This window comes from Cajanus cajan, chromosome 1, assembly GCF_000230855.2.
Source record: "Cajanus cajan strain Asha chromosome 1, NIPB_CcT2T_4, whole genome shotgun sequence".
In the NCBI taxonomy this organism is placed as follows: domain Eukaryota; kingdom Viridiplantae; phylum Streptophyta; class Magnoliopsida; order Fabales; family Fabaceae; genus Cajanus; species Cajanus cajan.
In genome coordinates this window covers 6,299,055-6,314,684 of record NC_138517.1, presented here as the reverse complement: position 1 = coordinate 6,314,684, position 15,630 = coordinate 6,299,055, and the positions used below count along the sequence as shown (strand labels likewise).

At 31.7% G+C, this 15,630-nt stretch overlaps 1 protein-coding gene across 1 annotated transcript; it reads right to left on the bottom strand.

Moving 5' to 3' along the window:
• Positions 1-8,413: 8,413 nt before the first annotated feature.
• Positions 8,414-12,569, bottom strand: LOC109793775 (enolase). Its single transcript, XM_083073608.1, has 17 exons — positions 12,419-12,569; positions 11,944-12,007; positions 11,627-11,691; positions 11,274-11,321; positions 11,089-11,175; positions 10,894-10,974; positions 10,712-10,813; positions 10,499-10,579; positions 10,312-10,386; positions 10,000-10,062; positions 9,850-9,930; positions 9,543-9,737; positions 9,404-9,454; positions 9,208-9,296; positions 9,032-9,083; positions 8,823-8,879; positions 8,414-8,712 (listed from the first exon to the last, which is right to left on the bottom strand). Exons 1-17 carry the CDS (start codon positions 12,482-12,484, stop codon positions 8,632-8,634), a joined length of 1,338 nt encoding a protein of 445 aa, XP_082929734.1. The 5' UTR covers positions 12,485-12,569; the 3' UTR covers positions 8,414-8,631.
• Positions 12,570-15,630: the final 3,061 nt, after the last annotated feature.

Here is a 15,630-nt window from a genome sequence, read left to right as displayed (position 1 = left end):
TACTCGTAATCGATTACCAGACTCTTTAAAACAATAATTGCCTTATTAAAACTTAAAATATAGAAAACCTTTATTTTCAAAACCTTATTAATATAAAAGATTATATTTGAGTTTTCTTGAAATTCTTTATTTTAAATGGCCAAGAACCTTATGCAATTTTTCTAAAGATTTCTTTTTACATATAAAGCTAGGTTAACAAAACTTATCTAAAATACATTGAGATTTTTGTTTCTTGAATACCTTGCTTTAACTTGACCTCTTGTTTTCTACAATTTGTTTGGCATCATCAAAATCTTTTACATGCGTTCTTCCACATTCTCCCCCTTTTTGATGATGACAAGATACTGTAAATGGAAAGAAACAAAAAACAGTGTATATCGATCACTCCCCCTTAGTCTCCCCCTTAATAAATCATTGTTTGATGTTAATTTTATTTTATAAAAAAATTTGATCAGAAATAGACAGTTGTAGTGATCAGGTTAAATTGTTCACATCAAAATATTCAATTTTTGATCAGAAATAAATTATCACTTTTTCTTCTTTCCTTTCCTCTCCCCCTTTGGCAACATCAAAAGGAATGAGACAATATATATAAAAAATATAGAATGAGATAAACAAACACCATTCAAAACCAAAAGTCAAATATGTCCCTACACAAAATAGTCAGAGTCAAGCAAGCAGAATTACCCTAGAACATACTAATCAAAAGTTCAGAAATTGACTAAAAATAGTCCAAAACATAAAATAAACTAAAAGAGCAACTAACAGAATCACAGACAACTATCTACTCGGAAAGGCGTCTAAGAGATTTTACTTCCTCCTCAAGACGAGTCATTCGAGTGTCAAGAGAATCAAAACGTTCACCAACATAGAACCGGAGATCTCTAATTTCATTAAGAACATCCGAGAAAAGTGCTGATGAAGGATCTTGAGGAGGTGGAGACGGAGTCCTATCATCAGTGTCTACTACTTGAAAATCCCGCTTTTTGACCCAGGTGTTATCCAGTGTTTTCTTGTACCCAAAGGAAGCAATTGCATTTGCCCCAATCTCAAAGACCCTCTTAACTGGAACCCAAGTTTCATCCTCCAGAGGAACATTGAAATGTTTCAAAATAGTAGTTATGAAGTGTGGGTATGGAAGAGAAGCATTAGCTCGCAAGGCCTTATTCATTCGGCTTCTAATCAGATGAGCCCAGCTAAACTCCTGGCCAGTGATTAGAGCCCATATCAAGATTAAGTCCTCCTCTGATGCTTGTGCAAGGTTAGTCGTGCGGGGAAGCAGTACCCGAACAATTATATAATGCATGAAATGAAAATCAAATTTAATTGATCCTGCCAATAATCTTCCAGTCATATCAGCATTTTCCACACAAATCATACTTCGGGCATTGGGATGGGAATATTCTGGTTTCCATGTATCCGGAATCGTTCCCTCAAACAGAGTACCTTGATCTTTTAATTTTAACAAATCCCGGAATAGAGACTGATTTACCACTATTGGAATTTTTTTAACCTCACTGTAAAGAACTCCATTCCTAATTTCCAAATTACTGTAAAAGACCCGGACTAATTCTGGATAAACAGGGTTCGTCATTGACATAAAATCCAACAACCCAGAATTTTTAAAAATCGTATAACACTCAAATGATTCCCCTTCAAAAAAATCAATATTGATATACTTGGGATCAACAATATTTCTCTCAGAAAATAACTGGTAGTACCTATCTCGTTGTTCTTCTGTGGAGAACAGAGCGAGAGCACGTCCAGTGTATGGAATGGGATTCGTAGGAGTAGGAGCGTCGTCGGAAGGAGGCTGTTGGCGGCGCCTGGCGGTGGTTGAACGTGACGAAGAACCATTATGACGCTTTGATGAATCCGCCATTTGAGTGATTGTTTTGAAAAATTCAATCGGTAGAATTGAAGAGAATTGAAAATGAAGAAGAAAGGAACAAACGGGACTTGATTTCGTTAAGATTTGAGAAAGATATGAAGATTTCAAAATGTTAGGGCGCGGAGGGTTTTGGGGATTTTTCGTGAGGAAGAAGACGAACTGCACGAATATAAGTGCAGATACGTCGTGTAATCGATTACACCATATGGTAATCGATTACACGTTTCCAGATTTGTGCATTTTCGCTACTGGTAATCGATTACAATTCATGGTAATCGATTACCTTTACCCAGAAGGTGAAACACGCTCTGGTAATCGATTACACACATTGGTAATCGATTACATGTGTACCAAAACAAGCAACTACGCTCTGGTAATCGATTACTTGACCGTGTAATTGATTACAGTTGTTCAAATTTTCAGAACAATTATATATTCCCTCTAGTAATCGATTACCTTACCCTATAATTGATTACTATTCTTAAAATTGTAACTTTTTCCAATAGAATCAAAAAGTAATGTGAGAATAGCTAGAATCCCCAATTCTTGCCTAATTGAAAAAAAGTTTTCTTTTGGTAAGGGCTTTGTGAATATATCAGCTAATTGATTCTTTGTTTCAACAAATTCTAGAACACAATCTCCTTTTTGAACATGATCTCTAAGAAAATGATGTCTTATCTCAATATGCTTTGTTCTAGAATGAAGAACTGGATTTTTAGAGAGATTGATAGCACTAGTATTATCACACTTAATTGGAATATGATCTATTGATAAACCATAATCAGATAGTTGTTGTTTCATCCATAGTATTTGTGCACAACAACTTCTAGCAGCAATATATTCTGCTTCAGCAGTAGATAAAGCAACACTATTTTGCTTTTTACTATGCCATGATACTAAAGCGGATCCAATAAAATGGCATGTTCCACTAGTACTCTTTCTATCAGTTTTACACCCAGCAAAATCAGAATCGGAGTAGCCTACTAGATTGAAAGGCATATTTTTAGGATACCATAGACCTAGATTTGTGGTTCCTAACAAATATCTCATAATTCTTTTAACAGCACTCAAATGAGATTCTTTAGGGTTAGATTGGTATCTAGCACATAAACAAACACTGAACATAATATCAGGTCTAGTTGCAGATAAATATAAGAGAGATCCAATCATACCTCTATATTTCTTTACATTTATGGTTTTTCCCACTTCATCTTTGTCAAGGTAGCAAGTAGTGCTCATTGGTGTTGCCATTGATTTAGCATTCTCCATTTCAAACCTATTGAGCAATTCTTTACAGTATTTTCTTTGATTAATAAAAATTCCATTTTTGGTTTGCCTTATTTGTAGTCCAAGGAAAAAATTTAGTTCTCCCATCATGGACATTTCAAATTCACTTTGCATATCATTTGAAAATTCCTTGCACAAGTAGTCATTAGTAGCTCCAAAAATAATATCATCAACATAGATTTGGACTAAAAGGATGTCATTCATTTTTCTTTTGATAAAGAGAGTAGTATCAACTTTTCCCTTTGTAAATTCTTTTTCCAAAAGATATTTACTAAGTCTTTCATACCATGCCGTAGGAGCTTGTTTTAATCCATAAAGAGCCTTTTTCAATTTAAAGACATGGTTTGGAAATTCTGAGTTCTCAAAACCGAGGGGTTGTTCTACATAAACTTCTTCTTGAATAAAACCATTTAGAAAAGCACTTTTAACATCCATTTGGTATAATTTGAAGTCCATTATTGATGCATAGGCAAGTAACATCCTAATGGTTTCTAGTCTTGCTACTGGTGCATATGTTTCTTCATAATCTATGCCTTCTTCTTGATTATAACCTTTAGCAACTAATCTAGCTTTATTTCTAATGACTAAACCATGTTCATCAAATTTGTTTCTAAAAATCCATTTTGTTCCTATAACGGGATGATTAGTGGGTCTATTTACCAAATCCCATACTTGATTTCTCTCAAATTGATTTAATTCTTCTTGCATAGCATTAATCCAATGTTCATCATTTAAAGCTTCATCAATATTTTTAACTTCTATTTCAGAAACAAAAGACATATTGTTGCATGCTTCTTTTAGAGAGTTTCTAGTAATTACCCCTTTTGTTATATCTCCAATGATATTTTCAAGAGGATGATTTCTTGAGATTCTCCACTCTCTTTGAGGATTGATGTTTGTTTGACCTTCTTGGATTGTTGAATCCTCTTTTTCTTTATCTTTGTCATCCTTGTGAGTTTGCTCATTAATATGAGTATCTTCAAAGCTTTCTACAATTTCATCAATAACATCTCTTCTTGTACAAACAAGGTTAGTTTCATCAAATACAACATGTATTGATTCCTCAATAGTCATAGTTCTTTTGTTGTATATTCTAAATGATTTACTATTTAGAGAGTATCCAAGAAATATCCCCTCATCAGATTTAGCATCAAATTTTCCTAAATTATCTTTTCCATTATTAAGTACAAAACATTTGCATCCAAAAATGTGAAGATGTGAAATATTAGGTTTTCTTCCATTGAATAACTCATAAGGAGTTTTCTTAAGAATAGATCTAATCAAGGCTCTATTCATAGTATAGCATGCAGTGTTGACAGCTTCTGCCCAAAAATATTTGGGGAGTTTTGAATCATTAAGCATTGTTCTTGCTAATTCTTCTAATGATCTATTCTTTCTTTCTACTACTCCATTTTGTTGTGGAGTTCTAGGAGCAGAAAAGTTATGTTCAATTCCATTTTCTTCACAAAATAAATCAAAATCTTTATTTTCAAACTCTTTTCCATGATCACTTCTAATGGAGACAATCTTAAGGTTTTTCTTATTTTGAATTAGTTTAGCAAATTTTCTAAAGACACCAAATGTATCACTTTTATTAGCAAGAAATAAGGTCCAAGTGTACCTAGAGAAATCATCCACTAAGACAAGACCATAGTAACTTCCACCAAAGCTCATAGTTCTAGAAGTTCCAAATAAGTCCATATGCAAGAGTTCTAAGGGTCTTGTGGTTGTAACAATATTCTTTGGTTTGAAAGATACTTTTACTTGTTTTCCTTTTTGGCAAGCATCACATAATTTATTTTTCTCAAATTTAATTTTTGGTAGTCCTATTACTAAATCTTTTGAGATTAATTTATTTAAGTGTTCCATGTTTATGTGAGCAATCCTTTTATGCCATAACCAAGATTCATCATTTTTACTCATGAGGCATTGAGAATGTTTAGGATTATTTTCTATTTTTATTTTATATACATTGTTAATTCTAAATCCCACTATCTTAACTTGTTTATCATTTTTGTGTTCAATTAGACATTTTTGTGAATCAAACGATACTCAAAAACCTTTATCACAAAGTTGGCTAACACTTAATAGACTATGTTTAAGACCTTCTACAAGTAAAACATTTTCTATGGAAGTTGAGAAATTTGTACCAATTTTTCCAATGCCAAGAATTTTTCCTCTGTTGTTGTCTCCATAGGTTACATGTCCACTTCTTTTAGGAGTGAAGTCAATAAATTTTGAAGCATCTCCTGTCATGTGCTTGGAACATCCACTATCAATGTACCAAGTTTGGTTTCTTCCCACAATAAAAACATGTTATGAAAGGAAAACTAGGAACTTGAGTGGGAACAAAGAAATTTTTGTACTCTTTATGTTGTTTTTGAGGATTATATCCTAATCCTGTCTTATCAAACATACATTTTTGCTTTCCTAATATTATATCTAAATTGTTTCTTCCATTTGTAAATTTTGCAAGAGTGTTTCTTAAATTACTAATTTCTTCCTTAAATTTATTGCAAGTTGAACATGGATGATTTGCTTTATTTGTATCTATCTTAGTTTTAACTTCATGTTTTTCATTTTTAGAATTAATCATCTTAATTTCAGTTTTGAGATTATCTAATTCATTATTTAATTTTGAAATCTTGTTTTCTAATTTAGAAATTGTTTTCTTATAAGATGATACTAATTTTGCAAGTTTAAATGACTCTTTATGTAAATCATTGAATGCATTTTGAAGTTCATCATATGAGATTGAGATATCATTGTTAGAAGATGTTACCTCTTCTTCGCTTTCGTAGTCATTTGCCATAAGTCCCAAATTTACAACTTCATTTTCAGAGTCACTTGTAGAATCTGTGTCATTTTCTTCCCAAGTGATATATGCTTTCTTCCCCTTCTTTTCTTTGAGACTTTTCTTATTAGATTTCTCCATCCTTCTTTTATAGATTGGACATTCTAATATCAAATGTCTTGGTTGATTACATTCATAGCATTTTGGAGTTGAAGAAGAATCTTCTCCTTTCTTCTTATTGTTAAAGTTGATTCTTTTTCGGTTTCCTTTGTTTCTAAGGAATTTGTTGAATCTCTTTATAAAGAGGCTGAAATCCTCATCATCCTCTAAACCATCTTCCTCAATATTTTCTTCTTTCTCATCTTCTTGTTGAATAGATGATGATGTTTTGAGTGCTATCCCTTTCTTTCTTTTATCACTTTCCTCATTTTGATTCAGTCTCATTAATTCCATTTCATGTTCTTGGAGTTTTCTGAACAATGAGGCAAGAGGCATGGTTGTCAGATCTTTTGATTCAGCAATTGCAGTCACTTTCGGTTGCCATTCCCTACTCAAACATCTCAAAACTTTGTTAACAAGATCTTCATTAGGAAACACTTTTCCTAGAGATGCAAGATGATTAATTATATGTGTAAATCTTTTTTGCATGTCTTGTATGCTTTCATTTTGATTCATTCTAAATAATTCATATTCATGAGTGAGAGTGTTTATCCTAGATCTTTTCACATCATTAGTACCTTCATGTGTTACTTCAAGTGTATCCCACATTTCTTTAGCACTCTTACAATTTGAAATTCTAAAATATTCATCAATTCCTAAAGCAGAAGTAATTATATTTTTGGCTTTTAAGTTATATTGAACCTTTCTTCTATCATCTTCACTCCATTGTTCTCTAGGCAAATTTTTTATTTTATGACCTACTACAACAGTGGGAATGAAAGGACCAATTTCAATAGCATCCCATATGTTTAAGTCTATGGCTTCTATAAAAATTTGCATCCTAGATTTCCAATAATGATATCCTACCCCATTGAATATAGGAGGTCTATTAATAGAGTTTCTTTCAGGAAATAACAAATTTGATGAGGCCATTTCAAATCTTGAAGCTTTTAAGCCTTATACAAGAAACCTGTTCTTGATACCACTTGTTAATCAAGTAGCCTCGTGTAACTTAAGAGGGGGGGGTGAATTAAGTTATATAATTTTTCTTCTCTTTATTAGTTTTTCTAACTTCTTTCTTATAAAATCAATATCATAAACAATTTGTACGTAATGATGCAAAAAAATTCACAACAAAACTAAAAGTATAGGGATAGAAAATTGCAAACTTGATTTTATACTGGTTCGGCCAACCTTGCCTACATCCAATCCTCAAGTCACCCACTTGAGATTTTTCACTATGCTTGTAACCTTTACAAGACTCAAATTCTCCAACACCTAGGAATTCTCTTTCCTCGTGTTGAGAATCACAGACCACCAAGGAGAACAACAATTTCCCCTTTACAGATCAATAGAAAAGATGAATGAAGTAGAACAACTCTCTTTGAAGAGTGGATTTTACACTTTGTTGATCTAGTAGAACTCTTTAGATAATATTTACAAATGATTTTTGGCCAAGTGATTGTAAAGATAATTTTTCACAATTGAGTTTGTAACCTTTTTCTGAAAAATTATTGGTATTTATAGATGATTGTTTCATAGGTCATATGACTTTCATGAAGAGTTGTGTCTTTCTAAAATTTTCCAGAAAATAGGCTCTGGTGATCGATTACAAGACTTGGTAATCGATTACAACGGTTTAATTTCAAAACGTTTGGAACGTTGTAAAATTTAAATTCAAATTTTAGAACTTTTATTTTCTAGTAATCGATTACAGGGAATGGATAATCGATTACCAGAACACGTTTTAATAAGTGCATTTTATTCAATACTCATTTGTCAAATAAATTTCTTCTTTTAATTTTCTGTCTTTCTTCCTTTCTCTCAATATATCATTCGCATCTTTCTAACCCAATTTATATTTCTCATCTTTTTTCATTTAAAATTCTATTAATTAAAACTGTATTCTATATAATCTTATTCATGTTTTAATTAGTGTTATTTTCGATTAAACATTTACATTCTTACATCAACATCAAATGAATACATATAACATGTTAGTAATTGTAATTCAAGATGTTCAATACATGTCATATTGTTGCAAAATAGTAACAAAAGTTAGTAAAAATCATGGTATAAATAAATTCTCAAGTTAAAAACCAAGTTGCTAGTTTATATTAAAAACTAAAGAATTCAAGTTAATAAATGTAAAGTCCCATTAATAAAAGTATGTTTGTTGATTAAAATCTTGTTGAAGAAGTTACTTATTCGAGAGTTATTACCATTTAAAGTTATGGAAACCAAATTTGATAGATAACATAGTGTGATTGCAGGAAAACCAGTTTAGACTTAATTCATAAGGATTTGTATTAATAGTTGATAATATTCCAACAAGCCAAACCATAGAGAAAAATATAGTGCCCTATTTTCTCGCTTCAAAATCCCACGCTCAAAAAACCTATATTCTCTTAAAAGAAGACTAGTTTAATTTTGGCAAAAATACAAAAGCCCCACAGAATCTTATTCAAATGCTGCTTAGTGATCCTGTGCTAAACAACAATCAGTAGGGTTCCACTGGGGCTCTGAATTTGGAACCAGCATACACAGCAGCAGAACCAAGTTCCTCCTCAATCCTCAGAAGCTGCAATAACACAGCCCAGGGAAGGGTAAGTGACAATTGTTTCCAAGGTATTCAAGTAATTCAGTTCATCTGAAAAAGAAAAAAGAAATGATAATCTTGGCGGTTTTTACCTGGTTGTACTTGGCAAGCCTTTCAGATCGGCAGGGAGCTCCAGTTTTGATTTGTCCCTGTTAAATAATCCACAAAAGATGATCAAATTATATCAGCTATCAGCTTAAGGTAAAAAATTCGTGTTTCAAAATTTAGACACAATTTGTCCGAAAAGACACCACTGGAACCAAAAAAGATGGTACGATTAAACAAGCTTCTGACAACTTACAGTTGCTAACCCAACTGCGAGGTCAGCGATGAAGGTATCCTCAGTTTCACCACTACAAAAACCAAGATGAAACACATTAGTAAGCACATGCAAAGAATAATACAATGTCGGAAAACAGAACAAATGGATACAAGGGGATAAAGAAAAACAATGAAACTTTTTTAGACATCAAGTACCTCCTGTGGCTAGTCATGACACCCCAACCAGCTTTTTTAGACATTCTCACAGCTTCAATACTTTCAGTTACACTACCAATTTGATTCACCTGACATTCATATAAATAAATAAATAAATTTCCTAGTTATAGTTGATAGAGAACTTCAGATTAAAAACATAACCTAATTAACATGGAAAAGGCAAAAGTTAATTTACCTTCAACAGAAGGGCATTGCAAGCCTTCTCCTGAATTGCTTTCTCCACACGCTGCAGAGTTAATAATAGACAGAATATTGTCAAAATGATGCATGTTTGCAGAACATAGCCCACAGGTTTTGAAGTTAATATAGCATACCTTTGGATTGGTGACAAGGAGATCATCACCAACAATTTGCACCTGCTGACCAACTTCAGCCGTTAATTTTGCATAGTGCTCCCAGTCATCCTGGTCAAATGGATCCTCAATGGACACAATTGGATAATCTGTCACATATGATTTGTACACATTCTTCAAGCTGTCTCCTGAGATTTTTTGTGATCCATCATTGTTCTGCAATAAGGTAGTCAATTTTATAGTTAAAGCATTTGACAAAGAAATACTTCTCAACTGAGGAAGATGAAAATTTAAGGAAAAAATGGGAAAAAATTTGTAATTTTTCAACCTCTTCCTTAAAATTCAAGTCATATGTTTTGTCCTTGCTGCCATAAAATTCTGAAGCAGCAACGTCCATCCCAATTACAACCTGTGGTAATAGTAATTAATTAGCCATATATTAAGATGCTAAAACAGATTTAGTAGATGAAGACTCAACCTTTCCAGTGTAACCAGCTTTGGCAATGGCAGTCTTCAGAAGCTCGAGACCTTCTTTGTTTTCCTGTAAATTTAACAGAAAAAACATACAATGTGGGGTGATAAAATTGTGTTGAACCAGCAGATATAGATAGTTAATGCTCGGTGTACACTGTACAGTAACAGCAGAAAAACATGATAATCTTTTATATATTTTTGGATTATTGAATAAAGATATTGATATGCAGAGAATATAAATAGCTCAGTTAAAAATTATTTATATTTCTTTTAAATAATGCTTAGATCTCTCAAACCAAAAGGAGCAGGTAAGGACCTGGATATTAGGAGCAAAGCCACCTTCATCACCAACGTTGGTAGCATCCTGTCCGTACTTCTTTTTAATCACCGCCTGCGAGATGAACAGATCAACATCTCAAATTATGACCACTAGTAACAATGATTTTTCCTTTCATCCAAATATTTTTAATTTTAAAAAGAAAACTGATGAAAAGGACAGTAACCTTAAGATGATGGTACACTTCTACACCCATTTTCATTGCTTCTTTGAAGGAAGATGCCCCGACAGGGAGAATCATAAACTCCTGTAGAAGACGTAGGGTAAGTAATTCAATAAATAAATAAAATATATATATATATATATATATATATATATATATATATATATATATATATATATATACACGTGTTCAATTGCAATATTAAATAGACATTACCTGCATTGCTAGCTTATTTCCTGCATGTGAGCCTCCATTGATAACATTGAATGAAGGCACAGGCAGTACCAAATTCTTGTTACCAGCCAGATTGGCGATGTGCTAAAAATTAAAAATAGAAAGCAGACCATGAGAACACAAGATACACAAATAGGAACTATTATTAGTGAAACCTCACATACCTTGTACAGTGGAATTTTCTTCACTGCAGCACCGGCCTTACAGACAGCAAGTGACACTGCCAATATAGCATTGGCTCCAAGCTGAAATATTCAATATTGTGGAAACCCAATTAACATAAAATGGATGGCCAATGCTGCTACAAAAAGATGCAGCCACTGAACTCAATAAGCTAGAAACAGAACATATAGTGATACCTTCTGCTTGCACCACCCCCATTCATTAACAGTTCCATCAAGCTGCTGTACCATAAAGTTGTCAAGTTCAGTCTGCTTGGTTGGGTCCTGAAAAGGCAGGAAACAAATAACAGATGAAATCAATTATCCACCACTAGCATGTTTCAAACAATATGCTATAATCCAATTTTACGTCTGCACAATACCTTGCCAACCAAAGCAGGTGCTATAATTTTATTCACATTCTCCACAGCCTACGCCAAGGAAAATATAAAATCTTATCATCAGCTCCAACGCATTAAAAAAGTAAATAATAAAATTTAAAAAAAAAAAAAAACAAATGAAAATCAAGAGAGATCCAGATCCTCAGCAGCCAGGGAATGCATGCATTCAAGTCGGTCAACCATAACTGTTGGATGAAGATCGAGCAGCTCAGATTTGGTATATCCGATTTATAATATACATGCGTGAATGCATGCTTGTAATCCATTTTCCAAAACGACTTGTAAACACATCAAAGTAAAAAAAAAAAAAAACAAAAAAATGAAGCATCGTGCACCTTGAGAACACCTTTCCCGAGGTAGTCTGATCCTCCATCCCTCAATTCCAGAGCTTCATAGACACCTTTACAGAAAGCAAACCAAGTTAAGACAAACCACTCTCAGATATCTACGCAATACAACACGCAACAAAACCTACGCATTCCACTTATAGTCAATTAACTACCACACTCCAAACTCAACAATCCCATTCGGCATGATAATGACACATCAAGCAGAATAACACAAACAATAACTCATACAACAATGAAAACAAAAACACGTCTCCTTCTCTCTCTCTCTCTCTCTCTCGTACAAACAACGATGAATTATTCACCTGTTGAAGCACCGCTAGGCACAGCGGCTCTGGCGAAGATTCCATCGCTAAGAGTAACATCAACCTGTGACAGTAACAAACCACATTCAGAATCGATAAACTATAGCTTCGCATAAACAAGTTCCGTCATAAAAAAATGTAGAACGTGAATTAATTTATCTCTCATTTTCCCGCACATTCAGTAACGACAAGCCACATCTCCACATTAACCAGTTCCGAAACAAAAGTAGAACAAAAACCTTTCTATCCAACACTGAAAACAGAACGTGAATTCATTTTCATCTCGTTTTCCCCGCACATTTTCTCAACAATGTCGAAACAGAAACGATAAACCATAGGTTCGCATAAATCAGTTCCGTAACAAAAGTAGAATAAAAAAACCATATCCAACAGTGAGAACAGAAGGTGAAGTCATTTTTGTGTGATTTTCTCAACAGAAAAAGGAAAAGGAGTGAGAGAAGAAAGCGAGGCTCACTTCGACGGTTGGATTCCCACGGCTGTCGAAGATCTGGCGAGCCTTGATGACCTTGATCGTTGCCATTGTCACGAATCGCAGAGTGTCGCTGTGATTTTCCGACCCTTTTTTCTCGTGAAAATGAACAAGGTGGATACAATATATAGTGGGTTGGGACGTGGGCATCACGGAAGAGCGCTGAATCTGGACCGTTGGGCGTGGAAAAGGAGGATGACGTGGACGGCTGAGATGGGGTTCTAAAGCGCATGGTGAGACTCTTGCTCCGATGCGAGTGGGGCCCACGAGACGAATATGCTCTCTTTCTTTCTAGGTGCCGGAAACAACGTTCAATTCAATCGTCGGAATTCCAAACCAATATTTTTTTATTAAAACATTTTAAATATTTTCAAATTTATGATGAGGTGTATTAATAATATTTTTGTTTTTAATTTCTTAATCAATACACGTTCATTAGATTTATTTGATTTTTATTAGGGTCAATTTTATGATAATTCTGATCAGTTAGAAGTGAAAGGAAGTTATATGAAATGGAACGTTTCATTAATTGTTCTAGAAGAAACTCACTTTCAATTCTCCCATTGATTTTTTTTCGAGTTAAAAATGCATTATTATAGAAGCACATAAATCATCTTTCGTTTTAACCTTCACATGCGACATAAGTTTGGTATATGTATCCATCCTTAATCTTCCTCAATTTCACACCAAGCTAGAAAACAATATATATTGTCTTGTGTCTTGTTTTACCAGAATAAAAATGATATGAAAAGGAGTGGTTTGAGAGCACCTAGTTCTGATAAAGGGTTCTTTGTTTTGGAAAAAGCAGTTTATTGTTTTGTCAGTAAAAGGTTTCGTTGGTGGTTTTCACACATGGACCAGGTTGATTTGTAAAATTCAAGGTCCGTAGGCATCAGTGGCCAACAGTTTTTGCGTTCTGATTTCTATAGCTATTTGGGCTGTATTTGAATTTTTTTAAAACATTTGTTGGTTATAAATAATTAACTTCAACGAATTACAGCGATTATAAACATACAATAATGATTATCAATACAGAAAGTAACACTATGAATCCCAAGTAAGATATTGGAATGGCTGAAGTTGTTTCACGTTCATATTTTTTTTATTTTTTTTGTCATGAGTTATACACAATGCTGTACAATAAAATATAAAAACTACACATAGATTTTATTTTCCATGATAATATGAAAAAAAAATTAAATTAATTACACTCATATTCCCTATTTTTTTAAAAAAAATTGTGTTGGATATCCCATCATAATTTAGATATATAATAAAACCTATTAAAAGAATAATAAATGTTACACAAATCTCTCCTCATTCCAAAAATGTTTGTCATATGATAAGTACATCATTTTTAATGAATTATTCTCTCTCAAAAATGCACTCATCTTCTCTAATTACTCTACCTTTTCAATATCCTTCAACTTCCTCTCCACCCTCCACATCACCACCACCAAATAGTTATTGTAATTAAGCTACTTGTATATTTCATTAATTCTCTTTTCTATTATGTTGCATTGGCTCTCCCTTAAGGAGGTGACGATGGTACAGTTAAGGAAGTAGTGAGTGAAGTAGTCAGAGAATATGAGAGCATTTTTAAGGAGAGAGAAATTCACTAAACTCGTGTTGGTCGCATTATACGCATCTTTGGATTTAAGGGAGGTTGATGTAACATTCATTGAGTATTAAGTATAATTTAAAATATATATATATATATATATATATATATATATGAATGCTAATATAATTTATTTTATGAAAAATTGTTGCGATTACAATAGTAGTGGGACGGAAAAAAAATCATTACTAATATTTATTTGAGAAAATTATGAAAAACTCTTAAAAAGAAAATAACCTTTTTGGAAAGAAAAACAAAAGTTCTAAGGTCTACAATGCGAAAAGGTATTCGTCATAAAGAAAATTATTTCTAATTAATTAAATAAAATAATTATCAATTTTAAAATATTTATTTTATTCTAAATTAATTATAATAAGTATTTACTTTATTTATATACATTTATTTATTTATTTATTTATGAAGATTATTATTTATTATTATGAAAAAAATTAATAATTACGTAACTCTTTTATAAAAAAATCTTTGTGTGTGAATATTTTAAATTTGATTTTATATTAAATTTTGAACATTTTGAATTGTCACAATTTATAGTTATAAAAATTAGAGGTGTATATTTAAACCAATCTACTATCACATTCTAATTTTATTTACCATTTTAATTTTTTTTATAACAATTTAATTTTGCTTTCGACATTTTTCATTATAGAAGAGAGTTTTAAGAGATTACATTGTCAAAATTACTGTCTTTAAAATTAAAAAGATGTTACAACTAATTAATTATTTTTTTATTTAATACTTTACTATTTTTAATTTTTATTAATAAATTTATAAAGCTTAATTTCAAACAATATTAAAAAAATCTTACTTTGTTTATATGCACAAAATGACTAAATGAAAAAGAAATAAAAAAAATGTATAAAAAAACATATATTGTTGTGTAGAAAACAAAAATGAGATAAATAAAATGTTTTAAAAAATAAAAGTGAGCCATTTCAAACCAATTTGACAAAAAAAAATGAATTTTTAATAAATTTATTAAATTGGGATTGCTAGATTGGTTGTATCAAAGCTTATCAATTGGTTAGTTAAATGATGTGAATCTCTGATAAATTGCATCAACTCAAATTAGTAATTTGAATTATTTACTTAAGGTTTAATTTTTTTTTAAATGAACAAGTTTTGATTATGGTTGTTGTAAAATCATCTCTTTATTTTTCATCCTTATAAAATTTGTAAGCATTGTTTTTCATTCTTGTAAAATGAATAAAAATTAGTTTTGATCCTTGTAATTTATTTCATTTTATTTTCACCCCTCTAAAATTTAAAGTCATTGTTATTTGTTCTTGATTATCATTTTAAGATATATAAATAACATATGTTTTAAGAATCTATAAATTATTTTTGGAGATGTCACACATGGACAAAATATCACATACAATATATAGATACAACATGAAATGGTCACTTAACTTATAAATAATCACATAAGTAGTTAAATATGATTACATAATAATAATCATAATAAGGATTAAAAACATAGTTGCAAATTTTAGAAAGATAAAAAAAAATTATAAAGATCAAAATCAAAATTTATTTGTTTTTCAAAAACTAAAAA